The 24,426-nt window shown below is 44.8% G+C and overlaps 1 protein-coding gene across 1 annotated transcript in view; it reads right to left on the bottom strand.

Annotated features, from left to right (window-relative positions):
- The window catches only part of LOC142254347 (uncharacterized), a 172,968-nt gene that overhangs the window by 66,359 nt on the left and 82,183 nt on the right, over positions 1 to 24,426 (bottom strand). Inside the window, exons 22-23 of the mRNA XM_075325393.1 lie at positions 15,352 to 15,531; positions 7,479 to 7,718 (exon numbers count right to left, since the gene is read on the bottom strand). Coding sequence (XP_075181508.1) covers positions 7,479 to 7,718; positions 15,352 to 15,531 — 420 coding nt within the window. The remainder of the gene's footprint in view (positions 1 to 7,478; positions 7,719 to 15,351; positions 15,532 to 24,426) is intronic.

Genomic DNA, 24,426 nt, shown 5'->3' with positions numbered 1-24,426 from the left:
GTTCCTCGTTCCTGCGGCGTCACACATAGCGATGTGTGCTGCCGCAGGAGCGACGAACTACATCGTTACTGCTGCGGTAACGATAATCGAGAATGGACCCCCATGTCACCAATGAGCGATTTTGCACGTTTTTGCAACGATGCAAAATCGCTCATCGGTGTCACACACAGCAACATCGCTAATGCGGCCGGATGTGCGTCACAAATTCCGTGACCCCAACGACTCCACATTAGCGATGTCGCAGCGTGTAAAGCCCCCTTAAATTCAAGGCACTCTCCAAATTGTTTCTCATGAGGATCAGTTTATTTATGTGTACACACATCAGTCAAGGTAGATAGGCAGAGATCGACTTGAAAGGGTTATTCCCATCTCCAAGATCCTATCCCAATATGTAGTAGGTGTAATAATAATATTAATATTAGCAAATATCTCCAATTAGAAATGTAGTACAGTTCTTCTGATTCACTGTTTCTTCCCTCATGTTCAGGGCATTGTAGAACCTTAGATATCCATGGTTACGACCATGTATATAGTGACAGTTAGTTAGTTGCTAGTGGTCAAAACAATGGATACCTAAGGTTCTGCAATGCCCTGCACATGAGGTAAGAGAAAAACAGAGATATTCAGCTCACCCAAATAGTGTCCTCCAGTCTGCGGTGAATGCACGTAGTCCCTCGGACAGGCTGTCCGAGGGACTACGTGCATTCACCGCAGACTGGAGGACACTATTTGGGTGAGCTGAATACCTCTGTTTTTCCTTCCCTGTTCTTGGCGTCCATTTTTCGTGCCCACCCCAGGATTTGTCCTTATAGTAATTGGATTTTCTATGTTATAAAAGTATAATATATATCTCCAGTTAGTATATACAACTCCATGCATCTCATATATATACTATTTTTGGTCACAGATCATGCCTAGCGCCTGCAAGACTTTTAGCCCTTTTTTTCTATATATATATATTTTTTTTTTCTATCTATTTTTTTCTTTACCATCACATATATATATTTTTCCCAAAGAGTAAACTATGGATATTTCATCATTCGATAATGAGGAAAGGCGAAGGAAACTTGAATCTATTTTTTCTGATAATACTGCAGACACACCTGACCTCCCCTTTGGTTCAGAAAAAACATATACCTTTTGGGACCTTGAAAAGGTGTTCACACAGAGACTTAGAACTTGGTGGGATTCTGCCACTCTTAAAAAGTACATTGAAAAATCCATAATCCCACGTGGCCTCAGGATAAAGAAATTTCCTACTTTTATATTCCATCAGGACTTCCAAACAGAGTGGAATAATATTCTTACCACCTGTTCACTTAGCCTCATGAATCTCATCATTAAAGAGGAAGAAGATAGACTGAAATCCTTTGACATACAAATTAATGAAATACAAGACTTCTTGAATAAAACCTATGACGCAGTAGACTATAAAAAACTTCACGATAAATTCCTCACCAATATTCATAGAATTGAGGATAACCTCATCCAATACAAACAAAGGAAATATAAGAGGGACATCAATGATTATAATACCAACCAAGTTTATTCTTGGAGCACATCAAGGAAATCTATCTTAAAATACCGCAAAGATAACAATCCTAGGGAAAGATCTGTAATTTTTACCTCCACCGATCTGGACACTACAGGTGGCAGTGGCAGTTCACTGGACTCGGATAAAAGCTCAAATATTGCTGAGGGTGCGACTTTTAAGAAATCAAAAAACGGAATGGCCACAGAGGAGGAAGGAAGCACCAGAGGTGCGGTAAAATTCACTCCTCGACGCACCAACAGAAACCGGCATCAGAGATATTAAATATACCTAATCATACTGAGTTTTCTGTTATAAACTTATCTGCATGCTCCATCAGCTCTTGTCAACTGCAAGTCCTCAAGAAAGGTCTGAATTTTGCCCCTACATCTCGGGCTGATTTGTTTCAGACCATCAAGGACATCAATATCTTTATCAGAAACCTCACGGTTAAAAAACATTTTTTTTCATCTGAACAGAGCCATGCAGATATTCCTTCCACCTCTAATACTACCATTGAAGTACCCTCCTTTCCACTATACTTGAGTCTTAAGGAGCATGTCTCCACAAAACGTCTGTCTGAAATGGACAATTCTAATAATCCTGAACTCCACATTCCTCCTTTCAAAACTGCCAATAAGGACTTTTATCCAGTTGCCTCACGTGTCCCCATTATGGACACATACCAGGATCTAATGGAAACTGAGATTAAAAATATTATTTCTTCAAGTCCTGTGTCCCCCAATAATCTTACCATCCAAGAGTGCAAAGCTCTTAAAGATTTGAGCAAAAATCCTTACATTACCATAAGAGCAGCAGACAAGGGTGGCTCAGTGGTTATTCTCGACAGTTCACTGTATGAAAGGGAAATCATGAATATGTTGGAGGATGCTGCCACTTATAAACGGCTTACTTCTGATCCCACGGACGTTTTTTCCAAGAAATTGAATACTATCCTTGAACAAGGACTGTCTTTAGGCATCTTTGACAAACATACATGCGACTATCTGACTAATGACACTCCTGTGTGTCCAATTTTCCAAGGACTTCCCAAAATCCATAAGGGCCTCTTTCCACCACCCTTACGACCTATTGTAGCGAGCACCAATTCTCTCACCAGTCGGATTTCAGACTGGCTGGATAACATCTTACAGCCCCTAGTTAAGGATTCTGCTGGCTACATCAGAGACTCCAAGCACATTTTACAAACTCTTCCTGACCTCACTTGGAATGATGATCTGTTCTGGGTCACGAGTGATGTTGCATCGCTATACTCATGTATTCCACATACATTAGCCCTCAAATCTCTATCTCACCACTTAAGTCAGCTGACTAACCTGAGTGACATATTTAAAGACTATGTCATCCTGATTTGTGAGTTTCTCTTGAAACATAATTTCTTCAGCTTTAACCAGAAATTCTTTTTACAAGTCAATGGTTGCCCTATGGGTGCTAGTTTTTCTTGCGTTTTAGCTAATTTATACATGATTTCTTGGGAAGCTATGTACATACATACGCCTGACAATCCTTTTATGGACCAAATCTTTTGGTATGCGAGATACATAGACGATCTCATAATGATCTGGAAACGCAAGAAAAACGCACCCCTAACCAACCTACCTGATACCTTTCTCTCCTATTTGAATTCAAACCACATGAATTTAAGCTTTACTGTGGTATTTTCTGAAAATTCTACTCCATTTTTGGATGTATATCTCACTGGTGACCCTGAAACTGGTTGCATCAATACCTCCTTATACAGGAAACCGCTCAGTGGGAATACCATTCTGCATGCAAATAGTAATCATACCAAACATACTATAAACAATCTACCCCTTGGTGAATTTCTCAGAGCACGCCGCCTCTGTTCCACAGATACTGCTTATTTCTCTGAATTGGAAACCATGAAAAAGCGGCTACGATGCAGAGGCTATAAGAATAAGATCCTTTTCCGTGCTGAAAAAAACGCTGGAAAGAAAACCCGCAGTGAACTACTTTTTAATAAGAACGCATCTGATAATCGGAATTGTTCCATCGTTTTCTCCACCCCTCATAGTGCTGATTTTTCTAGAATAAAAGAAGTTTTTCTACGTTATATCCCTCTTCTTCATCAGGATCCGGAGTTAGCTCAAATACTATCCAATGGTGTCAATGTGGTGGCCAGAAAGGCTAAGACCATAGGCAATATGATATCTCCAAGCCTATTTATCTCCCAAAATAGAACTGAGACCTGGCTCAGCACAAAAGGCTCCTATAAGTGTGCCCTGCCTCGGTGTGGACTTTGCAAATTCATGAAGAAAACATTATCTTTTCCAGTGGGTGACATCATCCACAATATTTCTGCTTTTATAAACTGCTCTACCACATATGTCATATACAAAGCTTCCTGTACTATATGTCTGAAAGATTATATAGGCTGCACTTCCAGGCCTCTCAGGAAAAGAATATCTCAGCATACCCACATTCCACTTCCAACCTCCTCTTTGAATCCCCCGAAATATAAAAGATCTGTTTCTGGCCTCACCAGACATTTTCTTGATCTTCATAATGGAGACTTTTCTACTATGAATGTTGTAGGTATTGAGCAAGTGAAAAAACCTTTGAGAGGAGGTGATTGGTTCCGTGAACTTCTCTATACTGAAGCTAAGTGGATACTACGGCTGGATACCCGGCACCCTAAAGGACTCAATTATCGTTCTGATTTACGCTATGTTATATGATGTTTTTTCTCCCCCTTTTTCTTTCTACTTTTTTTTTTTTTTTTTCTTTCCTTTAGCACCAATGGCCATATAAACATTTTGAGCAATAAATATACATAGGAAAATAAACCAGAAATAATAAATACATATAAATAAATTAAATATATACAAACAATTTAGTATGAATAAAAGTATAGGGAAAGGAATAATTGTAAAATAATAAACAATAAATAACACATTATAACAGTATAATGAAATAATGAATGGATAAATAAAGTAGAGGTGATAAGAAATATATAACAAATAAAAAATAAAAAATAAAAATGGATAAATATACAAATAAATAAGTAAATAATTATATACATATAATAAATAAACAAGGATAAACAAGTGTAGCAGAGGAGCGGAGAATTTAATAAATTAATGAACTATTCATGTTTCGATATATAATGCAATTTTTATTGTTGGATTCCTGGGTACTACATGTTTGTGTGTTCCTGATAGTGTACATATATGTACATATAATTTAATGCGATATATACTCCATAGGTAGAATGTGGTTTGTCGATTTATCTTTAACACACAAACATGTATTTGCCCTGAAATTATATAATATCTAATTTGCATACATACATATCTAATCTATTCCTGCCCTACATTCATATAATATATATATACTCATGTGTGCACATATATATGCGCACACATCTTCATATATATACTTCAAAATCCATTCATATGAAGCACATCCATTTACTATGATACCAATATTCCTTGCAGAAATATATATATATATATATATATTAATAAAATAAAATAAAACATAAATAAATGGTTTTTTTTTTTATAAACTAGAATATTGACACATATAAATTAATAAGACAAAAGAAAGGATCGATACATACATATATATGCATGGACGCACAAAAATTTGCTCTTGTGGGGCCCTCTTCACATTCTGATGAATTGTTTTTCTGTTTCTTAAATGCATGCACATATATGTATGAACACGCGCTTATTCTACTGCATACAACGTATGGGGTTAATAGAGTCTAATGACATACTACCCCTCTCACTAATTTGCATTTTCTGAGTGAACTCCCTTCCTGTTTCCCATCTTGCCTTTGTGTCTCATTACCTTTAAAGGGAACCTGTCAGCAGAAATTTCCCCTAAAACCTAACAGATTCCCCCTCTGCAGCTCCTGGGCTGCATTCTAGAAAGGTCCCTGTTATTATTGTGCCCCCTTTCTGACCAAAAAAAAGAGTTTATAAAGAGGTACCTTTTTGGCTTCGGATTCTATAAATGTGACACGGGGGCGGGCAGCCTGATGGCCGTTATTCTGCCCCCTGGTCCTGTATGCCGCCCCCATCGCTGATTTCCATACTTTTGGACGCCACCCACTGCTCCAGCCATCCCCGCGCATGCCCAGTGCCAGTCTCACGGGACTGAGCACTGTGACTGCTGGTGACGTGTGCGCAGGCAAGTGATTATGGGCGGGACTGTGACTGTTATCAGCAAGTACCCGCCCATAATCTCGTGAGCGCGCAATCCTCTCCAGCGGTCACACTGTGCTCAGTGTAGATGCTAGACTGTATGGGCTGCTTCCAGGAATGACGTCCCTTTGTCACGTGATAGTATTTTGAACACGCCCCTATCACGTGACAAAGGGACGTCATCCCTGGAAGCAGCCCATGCAGTCTAGCATCTACACTGAGCACAGTGTGAATGCTGGAGAGGTTTGCGCGCTCACGAGATTATGGGCGGGTACTTGCTGATAACAGTTACAGCCCCGCCCATAATCACTTGCCTGTGCACACGTCACCAGCAGTCACAGTGCTCAGTCCCGTGAGACTGGCACTGGGCATGCGCGGGGATGGCTGGAGCAGTGGGCGGCATCCAAAAGTATGGAAATCAGCGATGGGGGCGGCATACAGGACCAGGGGGCAGAATAACGGCCATCAGGCTGCCCGCCCGCGTGTCACATTTATAGAATCTGAAGCCAAAAAGGTACCTCTTTATAAACTCTTTTTTTTGGTCAGAAAGGGGGCACAATAATAACAGGGACCTTTCTAGAATGCAGCCCAGGAGCTGCAGAGGAGGAATCTGTTAGGTTTTAGGGGAAATTTCTGCTGACAGGTTCCCTTTAAAGTGCTATATATACTTCTTGCCTTCTATCTTACATGGCTTATGATTAAGGACTGCTTTTAAATTCCCCTCTTTGTGTCCGAAATGCGTCAAGCCGCATGGCAAGCCGCATGGCGTTTTTGGAAAGATCTGTGACCCTTTATTAATTTTAACTTTTTTCAAATAAAGCATGAAGATTTTTATCTATTCGCATTGGTGCTGAGTCCCACTTACTTTTCTTTGCTACATGAGGTAAGAGACATTGCTATATCAGGAGAACTATACTAGATTTCTAATTGAAGATATTTGCTAATATTATTATTATTACACCTACTACATATTAGGATAGGATCATGGAGATGGGAATAACCCTTTAAAGTCTCATAGTACAGTGTCAATATCAAGTGCAACAGATCTATATAATAATGTATACAGTGTATATTTGTAAATCTGGTGGCAGATCACCATTTAATTTCTGTGGCTTATATAGAGCTAACATTTTCAACAGGAGTGTACAGACAGTGTTATTATTGGTCATTACATCAGTCCACATTCACAATGGGGTTTTAAATTTTGTTTAAAGCCAAATGACTTGTATTAATCAAAGCCAGGACTCCAGCACTTCAGGAAAACAAGTGCTATCCACCAAGCACTCCAGTACTGGACCAAGCACTAACCACCAAGCTGCCTCGTTCTGGAACAAGCACTAACCACCTAGCCCTCCAGTGCTGGAACAAGCACTATCCACCGAGACCTCCAGTTCTGAAATGAACACTAAGCACCGAGACCTCCAGTGCTAGAGTAAGCAAGAACCACCAAGCCCTCCAGTGCTGGAACAATCACTGATGATTGAGCCATCCAGTGCTGGAAAAACCACTAACCACAGAGCCCTCCAGTGCTGTAAAAACCACTAACTACTGAGCCCTCCAGTGCTGGAACAAGTGCTAACAAATGAGCATTGGTACAGCCTGCACATTCAACATAGACAAAAAGTATTTAGTAAGTTGTTTTTAGCTCCAAAAATTCTTAAAATTCAAAACAATGGTGGCACTTTGTTTAGAAATTCACCACATGTGTAATAAATGAAATGTTGACTGTCCATCAGAAATATAGGAAAATTCACCTGAGCATGGCAACTCCGAAAGATGTCACTGGTAATGATGCTGCACTGTCTCAGTGCCCAAGGTTTTCTGTATGGGTTGATAGAACAAGGATTTTTTATGACATCCACATTTGGACAGGATGGAGACGTTTTCCAGCTGTTACCAAATTCCATCAGGTTCTCCACCACTGATCGACTTCTTGTAGTGAAATCATTGTTTCCATTTCCATCATAGTTACCACAAATACCACAGACTTTACCCTTTATGAAATAAAGAACAATCAAATTTGTGACAACTTTATATGGTAATTATTAGACAGTGTTATGAAAATTAATTTGGAGTTTTGTTTATTTGACAGTGGTGTTTTTTTCGAATACTCTGCTTGCAGTGTAGGCCATACAATATATATGCTTAAAGGGGTTTTTAGTTTTCGGAAAAGTCCTTTCCCTCCTATGAAGTTATTTAAAAATAAACAAAAATCTGTACTTTACTCACTCTCCCTTGGTCAGGCGCTAACTCTCCGCTGGTTTTTGTTATTGTCTGCAGCCCCGACGTTACATTGACAGCACTGCAGTTAGTGTCGCTGAGCTTGCTGATTGTATGCGCCGCTGTCAATGTAACAACAGTGCTGCAGGCAATAACACATACTGAAGGGAGGGAGAAATCAGCACTGGATCCAGAAAAAGTGAGTAAAGCTCATTTTGTTTCCTGCAACCTGGGGACAAGGAATCTTCCAAAAAAGATAATCCCTTTAAGGTGTGCCACAGATATTATGTACCAGATGTCTACAACTTCATTCCTACTCATAACATCGATCTTACCAATCTTCCTTTCCAAATAAAAATAATCACCTCCTGAAGAAGCCAATAGGGTGAAACATACGTTTAGCCAGATACTTGTTCTGTTGACTGCAATTCATTTTATTCAGAACAATAACTGCATGAATATATTATTTTAAATGTAATACAGTGTAGGAGTCTTTAGAAGGACACTGTGTTAAGGACAAGATTATGAACTATTAGGAGTATATATGAAGATATCCAAAAACCAGGATTTAAGATGCTGTTTGATACTGTGTACCCCACCTAGTTCTGCATTCAGACATAAGACTCAGACAGTCTGGACTTTTCATGTGATGAGTGAATCATGCTGACATTGCTTAATATAAATGAGGAAGCAAGCACATTACAGTATATTGTATATCACAGAATAAGCTGTTCTACTTTATCCAATAGGAGACGTGTTACGTATTATTGGCTGCTAGCCAATAATTCCCTTTAAATGTATTTTCCACTTCCGGATTAAATCAGTCTTACTTTCTATTCATATCCGAGTAAGTCTCTGGTGTGTATGAAAGAGAGTGGTATGCATGCTACCACAATTGACTCATAATTTGGACTGCAGACAGTTTAAGGTAGATGCACGATTATTAGATTGCATCACAGTAAATTTATGGCCGACATTAACTGTGGCGCCCAACGAACCTTAGGACGGAGTCTGGGTGACGGACGGCCATGCTGACACCTTGATTCGAAAGGCAACTACGCGAGAGGGGATGGAGATGGGCACTCCAAATGCAAGTGAGAACATTTGTCTAATCTCACCTTGCAAACCTCATGCGTGTACTTGCATTTCAAAGGGGGGGGTTGGCCTGTCCCAGTCTAGACACCTAATGACCGCCATCTCACATGAGACAAGCTGTCCTAAGAGATCCCACACCAAGCTGGTCAGGTTCACCTTAAGCTGTCTGTATAAATGTAATTCTAAATCACATTAAATGTAATGTGGTTTTGGGTTTTTGTTTGCTTTTTGGAGAAAGCAAAGGTTCCAAGTTTCGTTTTTCTCTGCGTTAACGGCAGAGGAAAATGAGGAAGTTGTTATATACGCTGGGTATATGGATATATATATATATATATATATATATATATATATATAGTTGTGTGTGCAGGTGAGATCAGCCACCTGGATGGTATATATAGTGTCCTTATTGTTATGTCATTGTGTTTAACTGTGTCTACCTGTTGAAATGTCTGTTCATTTGCAGCAGGCGGAGTACTTGCTGGCTTACGAGAAACGGGAAGTTCTGTTTTGTTCGGAAAAAGGGGAAGTGTCACGATAATGTAGTGAGAGCTGTCTTTTGAGTGGAAAAAGTTAACTGTTTGTTGTGAGGCAGACGGTACAAGAAGGTACAGTGCCGTATACACTGGTGTGTGACATGTCCGGTCGATAGTCAGTAGTTGATAAGGCTGAGGGCCAGGTACAGAGTTATGGTAAGAGCCCTGACTGTATCCTGGTACGTCTCCCACAGAGAGGAGACGATAAGGGGGGTTGACTTTGGTTTTGGCCAGTACAGAGTTATGGTAAGAGCCCTGACTGTATCTGATGGAATTTGATGTGTTCTCCACGATCCTAGGTAGGAGGAACATTGGCAGAATCCCTTGACTTTATCTTAATCAGAATTATTGAGTTATGGATGGACCGTCCTTATGTGTATGTAATGTAATGTGAACAGAGGTTACTAGTACTTGAAGTAACGTATAGTGAGGGTGAATTTAGTTTCTATCACCCACGTGACACTTCTTCCTAGAAGTGATAGGACAACCTGTTTGTGTTGTGGACTGAGATAGAAATCTGTGTATTCTGAGGATGTTAGAAATGTTAAAAAATATGAAGTCACTCCTCAAGGTGGCAGGGATCACTGCCAAGAGAGGGAGATTAGAGGAGCAAGAATGGAAAGATGTCTTGTTAAATAAGTGAGGGATTTTGAAAGATAAAGATCTCCATATGGATGCTGATTCATGATATAGAATGTTAAAAGATGTTAGAAAATTGGCATGGAAAGAGGAATGGGATGGAGATAGTAGATATTTCTATATTGCACCAGCTCAAAAAATGGCACCTCAGGAAGTGGCCAAGCCCATTAGGAAACAATGCCCCCCTCCTCATCAGTCATCCCCAGAGCCCTGACTGTTACCTGGTATGGTTTCCGCTAAGCAGTGAGTTGAACGTTTGTACACTGGCTCATTGTTTGCTTGGTGGATGGCGATGTATTTTAAGAAATACATTAGTAAAATCCTTAACTTTGGTCTTAATCAGTAAGTATTGAGTATTGGATGGACCGTCCTCATGGAGGTGTATGTATTGTGAATTCTCTCCCTGATCCTGATTTGCATCCCATGCCTTTTTATAGGAAGATGTGCCAAATCCAGAAAACCCACTCTGCCACATATGCTGATTTGTATGGGCTCACCCAGATTAAAGCTGGGGATTCTTTCTGGCCAGTAATGGAACCAGGTTTGCTGGTTTATAGTGAGGGTGAGTGGTGAGTGTACCTTATTATCACCCAAGTGACACTGGTGCTCTAGTTTTTCCTGGAAGATGTTTGTATGTATAATGTACGCAGTTTTTGGTATGGAACACCGTAGGGTTGAAATTGGAAGAAAAAAAAAAAAGAGAAATGTTAGTTTCTATTTCATCTTCTGTGAAGTTTAATTGTAAGTGACACACGTATGTTGTAAAGGGAAATGGAAAATTCTCCCAAGGGGGGAGATAAGATGAGAATTGATTGAATGAACAGGATGTTATATTGAATGTCAATATAGTGAAACATAATAATAATAATATTAGAAACATAAGCTGATATATAGGGTGGACTTGTGTACTGTCTGTGGAGCACTGTGTCCACGTAAGCCCACCCCATTATTTCCTGTCCTGAATGTAGATTTCTTTCTGTCACTCTGTGTTTTGCCCAGCCCTGGGTGGGGTATGGTATGGGGATAGTTATCAGGGTCTGACAGGAGATAGGGATACGCTGGAGGCTCGGCCCTGACCACCATCAGGTCTACCGTCGAGATGAGGGCGAGTACAGGGTCCCTAGTTATAGGGTCAGCCCAGGGGTCCTATATAATCCATATTCCCAGTGACAGATTGAATACCTCCTGAATGTAGATGTGACAACCCGTGTCACTCCCTCCCTCCCAGGCCTCTTCAGACGCCATTTTTGGCCAACACCTTCTTCCTCTTTTAGCGGTTGTTTCATATCGGTAATTATCTTTAGCGGCCGTTTTAACTCAGACACTACATAGTTCATCTTTTGACGCCATTTTAGTCCAGCCGACACCCAGTTCCCTATTTTTATTTCAGCAGCCATCTTAGAGCCCAAAGCCACTGCTCTGTTTATTGCTGATGCAGCAGAGGCTGCAGAGGGGGGACATAGGGACCTGAAACACACACTCCGTTTTTGGTCATATATGGAGTTGTGCCCCATTGTATTCCCGCTAATGAAACTTAGCAGAGGATATTGCTGATAGTGCTGTGGAAACCTTTTCCCTTCACTTTTGCATGTTTGTTTTTGCTGTACCTAGTATACAATTTATTAGACCATATAGACTGCTCACTATTAGTCCTGGTGGACAGTGAATATTTTTCTGCCTATGGCAGTTGCTGCTTAGCCTAATTTTGAGATATTCTCGCTTGTATGTTATCCTGCCTGGTATATTGTACAAGAGTTCCCTGGTATAGAGAGTGGAGGATCATGTGGTCCTAAGGAGACTTTGATCATCAGGCATATATTAGGGTTTTTGTTGGCAGCACCCAGTAATCCTTTGTGTCTTAGTTTACAGGGTCTGACAGGAGATAGGGATACGCTGGAGGCTCGACCCTGACCACCATCAGGTCTACCGTCGGGATGAGGGAGAGTGTAGAGCCCCCAGTTATAGGGTCAGCACAGGAGAGGTAGAGTAGATATGCTCCACTGTTGTTTCTAGTTGTGTATATGTAGTCAGGGGGTGCTGCTTGCTAGTTTCCAAACACTCTTGTGCTCTTTTCTCTTTCCCCGGGGTTTTAGGGGATCTTAGTTTTTAGAATTTCAGTGTTCTCCTGACCCAAAAGTTACACCCAATGCTCTTTCTTACAAACCTGGGTATAGTCCTTTGTATCAGGTCTCCGAGAGCCCATATGCAAACAACTACAGCTGGTAACTCCTGATTACAGAAGTGAAGGACCAAGACACCCTCCTTCAAGTGGCAAGATGTCTGGAGATGAATCTAGCAGCTTACAAGATCACCCCACATACAGATGTGCTGCAGTCACAGTCACCTGAGTCACAGTCACAGTCACCTGAAGAGTATTAGTGAGTAGTCATTCTACCTGTTTGCCATGGAGTAAGACAGCAGCCCTTTGATGACTACTACTCAGCCAGATTGAACACCTACCTAAAGCACCAGTGACAAACTGCTCCATGACAAAGTCACCATCTCCCGGTGTGGGGTCCTTAATCCTGCTAAACTTCTCCCTCTTCCAAGGGGGGAGTGTCCCACCTCTGACACCTTGGTGGAAGAGGTAGTCAACTCTGGCATAGCTGAAACTCTGGATTCGATACAGTGACGGATACACCTTTGGACCCTGACTTAACCCTTTTGCGGATGGATCAAGATGTGCATCAAGAAGACGGTTCCACACGGGTATGGTGGTGGTAGCAGAAGACGCTGTGTTGATAGAACAGTCGCTACCCGCATGCCTGTCTGCAAAAGAAGCAGAGGTATGGTCTCTCACTGAAGCCTGCAAGATGGCAGCCAACATCTACTCTGTATGGAAGACAAGACAAGAGACTTGATCACCGCCAATGGAACTGTAAGCCACCATGAGGCCATAGAAGAACTGATGGAAGCTTTGCTATTGCCAGACAGAGTCGCAGTGAGCAGGTTTGAGGCCTACATTGGAGGAGTCAAGGGGAGCAGTGAGAAGTGCCCTCACTGACAGAGCATCCAAAGAAGCCCCAAGACCACTTACCAAAGAAACAGTCAGTCAATCTGTGCCTTTTGAATGACCCCAATCTGAAAGAGCAAGGAAAGATGGAGAATCTTGAGAAAACATTGTCCTGACCCTACAAGAGCAAGTCTCAGAAGAAGAGGACTGAGATAGGGTGCAGCTGTGAGCTCCCGGAGACCATAGTAAGTGGCTAGTGACCTGCTTTCACTGCCAGCCAAAGAGATATGGCAGGCCTTAGACACAGAACTGACTCTACACACCTCATAGCAGCCACAGAATAGAGGGAAGGTTGGGAAGATGGGGCACTGTAGAAGGCAAGGGCATGAGAGTCTTCTCCTTGAATTGTTCAGTGTCAGACACACCCCAGCAGGGACCACTAGGTTGAGACCCTATGAAATCCTGTTTAGAAGTACCCCCAGATACTTCAACTAAGCTTGTTGTTTGTTTAACTAAACATTTGCCTAATATATGTTTTTGAGTTTTCTCCTCCAGATCCAACCAGATCTAGATTTCTCTCTTTTCTCTCTTTCTCCCTTTTCTTTTCTCTCTCTCGTTCTCTTCCTCTCTTCTCAATCTCTCTCTCTCCTTCTCTCTCTCATCTCAATTTTCTCTCTTTTCTCTCTCTCTCTCTTTCTTTCTTAGATCCATGCATCCCACTACGAAAGATGGCAGACCTGGGACCAGGAGATGGCTGTCTTCCCTCTTCTACCCGATACTTTGTGCCAGGACGATGATATCTAAGCCTGTGGACCAGAAGATGACTGTGCATCCCACCTTTGATGATGTCCCACCATTACCGCCTGAGGACTGAGGAGCATGAAACTTTGAGTGAAACCAACCCTGATAAATATGAGCTAATTAGAGGACTACGTCCACGTTTTCCCCTTCCTGAATAACGTGTGCCAGCGGAACATAGCCAAGAGGACAGTCTAGAGAATATGGTCAGGATCTGGCTTCCTATGCATAATTTGTTGGGTGGGAAGATTCATCCACAAGGGATAGGGTATCTCGTATGTGAGTGAGGTAACCATCGGCATTAGGACAGATCAATAGACTTGGGAAAGTAAGGAAAGACTTTTCGCTATCTCCAAAGGGGTGACTGTTAAGGACAAGATTATGAACTATTAGGAGTATATATGAAGATATCCAAAAACCAGGATTTAAGATGCTGTTTGAGACGTGTTACGTATTATTGGCTGCTAGCCAATAATTCCCTTTAAATGTATTTTCCACTTTCCGGATTAAATCAGTCTTACTTTCTATTCATATCCGAGTACGTCTCTGGTGTGTATGAAAGAGAGTGGTATGCATGCTACCACAATTGACTCATAATTTGGACTGCAGACAGTTTAAGGTAGATGCACGATTATTAGATTGCATCACAGTACATTTATGGCCGACATTAACAACTGTAGTCTTATGTAGGGCACATTTAGAAAAGTAAGGTTAAATTATTTGGATATGTTGGAGTTGAATTAGTTTCACCTTCATTTTTAGCTTCATGGTGTTTAAGATTGTGTATATTATGTAACATTGTTTTTATTAATTGACTTACATATGTCTACGATCAACTGCCTTAATAAAAAATGTAGACAATGTCATAAAGGCTTTGGGTAGTGTCCAAACATTGTAAAGTATAATCAATTTCTTCAATGCAGTTTAGATGATGGCACAGGATATTGACTTATCCCAGGCAAAGATGCCAGAAGGACCCTCTCTTGGTGTGCATTTAACAATTGAAGAGTAAGGCAGGTCACCAAAACTGTGTAGAACCAAATGACTTGACTACATTAGGTGCAAGAGTTCCAAACACACCTGGGTTCTGGAGTCCTGAGGACTCTAAAAGTCCCTTTGGCCTATATGAAAAGATCAATGCTATTAAAGACCTGCAATAATTGGGAGAGCTATTAGAAATTTTGCATTGGGGCCCATGAGTGTAAGTTACGCCACTGATCTATTAGGAAGACATTTAGCAGTTATTTTTAGAGCAGGAAATCATAGATAACAGATACGTTAAATAAGAGGGAAAAAAACCTAAATTTGAATTAGAAAACATTAATTCTATTTTAAATATTTTAACTTCTAAGGAATATTAGATAAATTTATTTAGACAACGTATATTACCTGGAAATTTGAGGGAAGCTTCATATGCATGGTTGTCTTCTGGTCCCACATGATAATAACCCCATTCTCAGCTTTAATAATCAGATACATGCCTCTGTGGATCACGTCATAGGGAATTGTGTTCAATTCATCTCTCTTCACCACATCAATCTTTTCCTTGTCAAGACGAAGCTCTTTTCCCTTTTAATCACATAGACGAAATCAGCATTACAGTGATATCTAATCCTTCAGAAAGGGGGACACCCTAAAGCTGGTGTCACACACAGCGACAACGACGTCGCTGCTACGTCACCATTTTCTGTGACGTTGCAGCGACGTCCCGTCGCTGTCGCTGTGTGTGACATCCAGCAACGACCTGGCCCCTGCTGTGAGGTCGCCGGTCGTTGCTGAATGTCCAGCTTCATTTTTTGGTCGTCACTCTCCCGCTGTGACACACACATCGCTGTATGTGACAGCGAGAGAGTGACGAAATGAAGCGAGCAGGGAGCAGGAGCCGGCGTCTGGCAGCTGCGGTAAGCTGTAACCAGCGTAAACATCGGGTAACCAAGGGAAGACCTTTCCCTAGTTACCCGATATTTACCTTCGTTACCAGCCTCCGCCCTTGCTGCCAGTGCCGGCTCCTGCTCTGTGCACATGTGGCTGCAGTACACATCGGGTAATTAACCTGATGTATACTGTAGCAAGGAGAGCAAGGAGCCAGCGCTAAGCAGTGTGCGCGGCTCCCTGCTCTCTGCACTGTGACATGTAGCTGCAGTACACATCGGGTTAATTAACCCGATGTGTACTGTACCTAGGAGAGCAAGGAGCCAGCGCTAAGCGCGGCTCCCTGCTCTCTGCACATGTAGCACAGCAACGTTATGATCGCTGCTGCGTCGCTGTGTTTGACAGCTAAGCAGCGATCATAACGGCGACTTACAAGGTCGCTGTTACGTCACAGAAAATGGTGACGTAACAGCGACGTCGTTGTCGCTGTCGCTATGTGTGAACCCAGCTTAAGAAACATAGTCATGCATCAAAGGATCATGTTATCTGCAATGAGGGAGACCTTAGATTTGGAATTCTAGAGTGGAAATTACGAGGGGCTGCTGATAAGTCTTTGGCTTTGTGATCTTTTTTTCTTTCTATGGTAACAAATGTTACATCACATGTAAGCCTTATGCGTCTAATATATGTTTTCAAAATTTTGTGTTGTTGCTTATTCGAACAGTGTTCTATGTATGCGGGAAAACAAAATGTCGGAGTCTAATGCGATATTCACAGCAACTGAGAGCAGAGGAATGATACCATTCTTGTTTCTGCAAAGAAAGTCCACGAAGGATATTCATGTTGATATGTCGCAGACATTGGGGGATTAATGCCCTTCATATTCCTCAGTTAAGAACTGGGTTGCCAAATTTAACATGGGCCACTTCAGCACCAATGATGAGGAACGTCCTGGACGACTGAGAGTGGTTTATCCGGAGATTGTCGATGCTGTGCACAACCTCATACTGGAGAATCGACGAATTTCAGCTAAAACAATAGCAGACATCATGGGTATTTCCCGTGATTGTGTTTGTATCATCATCCATGAACATTTGGACATGACAAAGCAATCTGCAAAGTGGGTCCCCAAATTTTTGACAACATATCAGAGAAGCATGCGAGTCAAAACTTCCCAGTCCATTTGTCAGTGTTTCCGGACTGATAAGAACTTTGTGGATCGACTGATCACTATGGATGAGACCTTGATTTATTTGTATGAACCTGAAAACAAGGAGCAGTCAAAAGAGTGGAGACACAGTGGTTCTCCTTGTCCAAAGAAGTTTAGGGGCAAAACTCAACCACTAAGGTGATGACGTCTGTGTTCTGGAGTAAGGAGGATGTGCTGCTAGTGGACTAACTTCAAAAGGGTTCCACCATCAATGCAAGGTATTATGTTGAAATTTTCTCTCCAGGACAGGACAGGAGACAAACTCTAGCACAGCGCCACCTATTGGAAGTAGCGATCCTAAAAGTTAAATGTGGATTTCTTTGTCGCTCCATTGGGAGACCCAGACAATTGGGTGTATAGCTTCTGCCTCCGGAGGCCACACAAAGTATTACACTTAAAAGTGTAAAGCCCCTCCCCTTCTGCCTATACACCCCCCGTGCCTCACGGGCTCCTCAGTTTTTATGCTTTGTGCGAAGGAGGCTGACATCCACGCATAGCTCCACATCTTAGTCAGCAGCAGCTGCTGACTATGTCGGATGGAAGAAAAGAGGGCCCATAACAGGGCCCCCAGCATGCTCCCTTCTCACCCCACTCTGGTCGGCGATGTTGTTAAGGTTGAGGTACCCATTGCGGGTACATAGGCAGGAGCCACATGCTGTTTTCCTTCCCCATCCCTTAATGGGCTCTGGGTGAAGTGGGATCCTAATCGGTCTCCAGGCACTGGGACCGTGCTCCCTCCGCAGCCCCTGGGGAATCTGCTGGACAGGAGCCGGGTATCGTCAGGGACAAGGCCCTGCTACTGTGAGGTACTCTGTGTCCCCGTGGGGGACCGCGCATGGAGCGCTTGTGCCATACACACTGCAACACTGCTGGGTGTGTTAGTGCGCCGGGGACTACCGCGCCGACCGCGCTTATTTGCCAGCCGCGCTTATAACTTTAGTCCCCGACTTTTGCGGCCTAGTATCGCATATTCCCGCCCCCAGGCCTGCCAGTCAGGGGAAGGGCGGGACGCTACACAGAACGTCAGCGCTGAGGGCTGGAGCATACTTTGTATCCTCCTCCCCACTCACTCAGCACAGTGGGGCATCAGATTCCCGCACTTTCTAGGGCACGCCCACGGCCCCCTCCTCCCCACAGAACGCCGGCAGCCATTCCTGTCAGCACTTCTGACGCTGGAGAGGAGAGACAACACGGCTCTGGGAGGCCCAGGCAGGGAATCTGGTGATCACACAACCGCTTTGAGCGGTCGGTAAGCAGCACCTGTGGTGCTGGCCCCACTGAGTGCCGAAATGTACATATATATATATGCTTATATGCTATACATTTACACTGTACGGTCGCACTGTTGATTTTTGGCTATATACCCTCCTGGATTGTACTCAGAGGAGACAACAGCATGTCGTCCGCAAAAAGCAAGGGTGCCAAAGCACAGGCTTACTTTGCAACCTGTACCTCATGTGCGGCTATACTACCGGCAGGTTCCACCGACCCTCATTGTGTGCAATGCTCGGCCCCTGTGGCACTTGCTCAGCCGGAGCCTCTGCTACTGGTGGCCCAGGTGGAACCACCTGCTACCACTGTCCAGGTGACAGGGACGGAGTTTGCAGTATTTGCTGACAAACTGTCTGAGAGTATGGATAAATGGTCTGCTAAGATACTAGAAGCCTTACAGTCCAGACCGGTGACTCAGGCCACGGGCACTGTTGAATCATTGACCCCAGGCCCCCCTCAGTTGGAGCAGCAAAGTGTTCCTGGGGTGACTCATAGGTCCCAGGGTGAGGTCTCTGACACGGACCGCAGTCCCAGGCCGCCTAAGCGGGCTCGCTGGGAAATTCCCTCGACTTCATCACACTGTTCAGGGTCTCAGCAGGAGGACTCTCTGGATGATGAAGCGGAGGTAGCAGATCAGGATTCTGATCCTGAGGCCGCTCTCAACCTAGATACACCTGAAGGTGACGCCATAGTGAATGACCTTATAGCGACCATCAATCAGGTGTTGGATATTTCTCCCCCAGCTCCTCCAATTGAGGAGTCAGCTTCTCAGCAGGAGAAATTCCGTTTCAGGTTTCCCAAGCGTACATTGAGTACGTTTCTGGATCACTCTGACTTCAGAGAGGCAGTCCAGAAACACCGAGCTTGTCCAGATAAGCGTTTTTCCAAGCGCCTTAAGGATACACGTTATCCCTTCCCCCCTGACGTTGTCAAGGGCTGGGCTCAGTGTCCCAAGGTAGATCCTCCAGTCTCCAGACTGGCGGCTAGATCCATAGTTGCAGTGGAAGATGGGGCTTCACTCAAAGATGCCACTGACAGACAGATGGAGCTCTGGTTGAAATACATCTATGAAGCTATCGGCGCGTCTTTTGCTCCAGCATTCGCAGCCGTATGGGCACTCCAAGCTATCTCAGCTTGTCATGCGCAGATTAATGCAGTCACACGTACGTCTGCTCCGCAAGTGGTGTCCTTAACCTCTCAGGCGTCGGCGTTTGCGTCCTACGCCATTAATGCTGTCCTGGACTCTGCGAGCCGTACGGCGGTAGCATCCGCCAATTCGGTGGCAGTCCGCAGGGCCATGTGGCTACGTGAATGGAAGGCAGACTCTGCTTCCAAAAAGTTCTTAACCGGTTTGCCATTTTCTGGCGACCACCTGTTTGGTGAGCGATTGGATGAAATCATTAAACAATCCAAGGGAAAGGACTCATCCTTACCCCAGTCCAAACCAAACAGACCTCAACCACGGAAGGTACAATCGAGGTTTCGGTCCTTTCGGTCCGCGGGCAGGTCTCAATTCTCCTCGTCCAAAAGGCCTCAGAAGGATCAGAGGAACTCCGATTCATGGCGGTCTAAGTCACTAAAAAGACCGCCGGAGGAACCGCTCCCAAAGCGGCCTCCTCATGACTTTCGGCCTCCTCACACCGCATCCTCGGTCGGTGGCAGGCTTTCCCGCTTTTGCGACGCCTGGCTGCCACAGGTAAAAGACCGTTGGGTGAGAGACATTCTGTCTCATGGTTACAGGATAGAGTTTAGCTCTCGTCCTCCGACTCGATTCTTCAGAACATCTCCGCCCCCGAGCGAGCCGAGGCTCTTCTTCAGGCGGTGTGCACTCTGAAGGCAGAAGGAGTGGTGATCCCTGTTCCCTTTCAGCAACAGGGTCACGGTTTTTACTCCAACTTGTTCGTGGTGCCGAAAAAGGACGGGTCCTTCCGTCCTGTTCTGGACCTAAAACTGCTCAACAAACACGTAAAAACCAGGCGGTTCCGGATGGAATCGCTCCGCTCCGTCATCGCCTCAATGTCCCAAGGAGATTTCCTAGCATCAATCGACATCAAAGATGCTTATCTCCACGTACCGATTGTTCCAGAGCATCAGCGCTTCCTGCGTTTCGCCATAGGGGACGAACACCTTCAGTTCGTGGCACTGCCTTTCGGCCTGGCGACAGCCCCACGGGTCTTCACCAAGGTCATGGCAACAGTAATAGCAGTTCTGCACTCTCAGGGACACTCGGTGATCCCTTACTTAGACGATCTGCTTGTCAAGGCACCCTCTCAAGTGGCATGCCAACACAGCCTGAACATTGCTCTGGAGACTCTCCAGAGTTTCGGGTGGATCATCAATTTTCCAAAGTCAAATCTGACACCGGCCCAATCACTGACATATCTTGGCATGGAGTTTCATACTCTCTCAGCGATAGTGAAGCTTCCGCTGGACAAACAGCGTTCACTACAGACAGGGGTGCAATCTCTCCTTCAAGGCCAGTCACACCCCTTGAGGCGCCTCATGCACTTCCTAGGGAAGATGGTAGCAGCAATGGAGGCAGTTCCTTTTGCGCAGTTTCATCTGCGTCCACTTCAATGGGACATTCTCCGCAAATGGGACAGGAAGTCGACGTCCCTCGACAGGAACGTCTCCCTTTCTCGGGCAGCCAAGGCTTCCCTTCAGTGGTGGCTTCTTCCCACTTCTCTGTCGAAGGGGAAATCCTTCCTGCCCCCATCCTGGGCTGTGGTCACGACGGACGCGAGCCTGTCAGGGTGGGGAGCGGTCTTTCTCCACCACAGGGCTCAGGGTACTTGGACTCAGCTAGAGTCCTCCCTTCAGATCAATGTTCTGGAGATAAGGGCAGTGTATCTTGCCCTAAAGGCGTTCCAGCCGTGGCTGGAAGGCAAGCAGATCCGAATTCAGTCGGACAACTCCACAGCGGTGGCATACATCAACCACCAAGGCGGAACACGCAGTCGGCAAGCCTTCCAGGAAGTCCGGCGGATTCTGCTATGGGTGGAAGCCACAGCCTCCACCATATCCGCAGTTCACATCCCGGGCGTAGAAAACTGGGAAGCAGACTTTCTCAGTCGCCAGGGCATGGACGCAGGGGAATGGTCCCTTCACCCGGACGTGTTTCAGGAGATCTGTTGCCGCTGGGGGATGCCGGACGTCGACCTAATGGCGTCCCGGCACAACAACAAGGTCCCGGCATTCATGGCACGGTCTCAAGATCACAGAGCTCTGGCGGCAGACGCCTTAGTTCAGGATTGGTCGCAGTTTCAACTCCCTTATGTGTTTCCTCCTCTGGCACTGTTGCCCAGAGTGTTACGCAAGATCAGGTCCGACTGCCGCCGCGCCATCCTCGTCGCTCCAGACTGGCCGAGGAGGTCGTGGTACCCGGATCTGTGGCATCTCACGGTGGGCCAACCGTGGGCACTACCAGACCGACCAGACTTGCTGTCCCAAGGGCCGTTTTTCCATCTGAATTCTGCGGCCCTCAACCTGACTGTGTGGCCATTGAGTCCTGGATCCTTGCGTCTTCAGGGTTATCTCAAGAGGTCATTGCCACTATGAGGCAGGCTAGGAAACCAACGTCCGCCAAGATCTACCACAGGACGTGGAGGATATTCTTATCTTGGTGCTCTGATCAGGGTTTTTCTCCCTGGCCATTTGCCTTGCCCACTTTTCTTTCCTTCCTTCAATCCGGATTGGAAAAAGGTTTGTCGCTCGGCTCCCTTAAGGGACAAGTCTCAGCGCTCTCTGTGTTTTTTGCAGAAGCGCCTAGCCAGACTTCCACAGGTACGCACGTTCCTGCAGGGGGTTTGTCACATAGTCCCTCCTTACAAGCGGCCGTTAGAACCCTGGGATCTGAACAGGGTGCTGAGGGCTCTTCAGAAACCACCTTTCGAGCCAATGAGGGATATTTCTCTCTCACGCCTTTCGCAGAAAGTGGCCTTCCTAGTAGCAGTCACATCACTTCGGAGAGTGTCTGAGCTAGCAGCGCTGTCATGCAAAGCCCCTTTCCTGGTGTTTCACCAGGACAAGGTGGTTCTGCGTCCGGTTCCGGAATTTCTCCCTAAGGTGGTATCCCCCTTTCATCTCAATCAGGATATCTCCTTACCCTCTTTTTGTCCTCATCCAGTTCACCAATGTGAAAGGGATTTGCACTTGTTAGATCTGGTGAGAGCACTCAGACTCTACATTTCTCGTACGGCGCCCCTGCGCCGCTCGGATGCACTCTTTGTCCTTGTCGCTGGCCAGCGTAAAGGGTCACAGGCTTCCAAATCAACCCTGGCTCGGTGGATCAAGGAACCAATTCTCGAAGCTTACCGATCTTCTGGGCTTCCGGTTCCCTCAGGGCTGAGGGCCCATTCTACCAGAGCCGTGGGTGCGTCCTGGGCTTTGCGGCACCAGGCTACGGCTCAGCAGGTGTGTCAGGCAGCTACCTGGTCGAGCCTGCACACTTTCACGAAACACTATCAGGTGCATACCTATGCTTCGGCAGATGCCAGCCTAGGTAGGCGAGTCCTTCAGGCGGCGGTTGCCCACCTGTAGGAAGGGGCCGTCTTACGGCTCTATTACGAGGTTTTACTTTACCCACCCAGGGACTGCTTTTGGACGTCCCAATTGTCTGGGTCTCCCAATGGAGCGACAAAGAAGAAGGGAATTTTGTTTACTTACCGTAAATTCCTTTTCTTCTAGCTCCAATTGGGAGACCCAGCACCCGTCCCTGTTCCCTTCGGGCTGTTGTTCTTTGTGTACACATGTTGTTCATGTTGAATGGTTTCAGTTCTCCGAAATTTCTTCGGATTGAATTTACTTTAAACCAATTTATAACTTTTCCTCCTTCTTGCTTTTGCACCAAAACTGAGGAGCCCGTGAGGCACGGGGGGTGTATAGGCAGAAGGGGAGGGGCTTTACACTTTTAAGTGTAATACTTTGTGTGGCCTCCGGAGGCAGAAGCTATACACCCAATTGTCTGGGTCTCCCAATTGGAGCTAGAAGAAAAGGAATTTACGGTAAGTAAACAAAATTCCCTTCTTTTAACAATCCTTTCAATATAACTTAGGATATATATGCCAGATCAGAATCCCAATTTGCAGACACGGTGTTTCGGGGTGCTTGCCCCTCGTCAGTGCAAAGTATGGGGTGTCTGATCTGGCTATGAGAAGTTTGTGGGACCACAGGGGAACACTATTCTCCTTATGGAGACTTTGCAAGCCAGTCTGACTGGATGCTAGTAAGGGGACTTATAGCTGCCATGCCCCTCTGCAAAATATTCAAATTTTCTCTCCAAGACAGGAGACAAACTCTAGCGCAGCGCCACCTATTGGAAGTAGCGATCCTAAAAGTTAAATGTGGATTTTTAACAATCCTTTCAATATAACTTAGGATATATATGCCGATCAGAATCCCAATTTGCAGACACGGTGTTTCGGGGTGCTTGCCCCTCGTCAGTGCAAAGTATGGGGTGTCTGATCTGGCTATGAGAAGCTTTGTGGGACCACGGGGGAACACTATTCTCCTTATGGAGACAAATTGAAAGCAGCTCTGAAGGTCAAAAGGCACGGCTAGCTGACCAAAGGAATCTTATTCCTGTAAGACAACGCCTCCGCTCTCACTGCACAAGCGACCACGACAAAACTGGCAGAGCTGGGCTTTCAACTGGTTAACCACCCACCTTATTCACCAGATCTTGCTCCCTCCAACTATCATCTGTTTCCAAAACGTGAAGAAACACCTCAACGGTACCAAATTTCACACCATTTATGATGCCATGGCTGCTACCGATGCCTGGTTTGAGGCAAAACCGAAATCCTTTTTGCTAGGCTTACAGAACTTGGCATACCGATGTAAGAAGTGTGTTGACATCAGTGGAGAGTATGTGGAATAAATGTAAAGTTTCATCATCCTATCTCGTTTCTTTCTGGGCAAAGCCAAAGACTTATAAGCAGCCCCTGTGTTTTTGAACTGAAAGATATAGAAGTATCCATACTGTTTCAGTAATTAAACCACAAATGCAACATAGGTCTGCTTTTCTTCTAGTGTCCTCCAAGGATCTTATAGACATCTAGAATATATCTGCTGCTTACTGCAGACTGTGCAATTGAGGCAAATGAACTAAT

This window comes from Anomaloglossus baeobatrachus, chromosome 10 (genome assembly GCF_048569485.1).
Source record: "Anomaloglossus baeobatrachus isolate aAnoBae1 chromosome 10, aAnoBae1.hap1, whole genome shotgun sequence".
In the NCBI taxonomy this organism is placed as follows: Eukaryota; Metazoa; Chordata; class Amphibia; order Anura; family Aromobatidae; genus Anomaloglossus; species Anomaloglossus baeobatrachus.
Note: the sequence above shows the minus strand (reverse complement) of the source record. Positions and strands in the feature narration are given on the sequence as shown.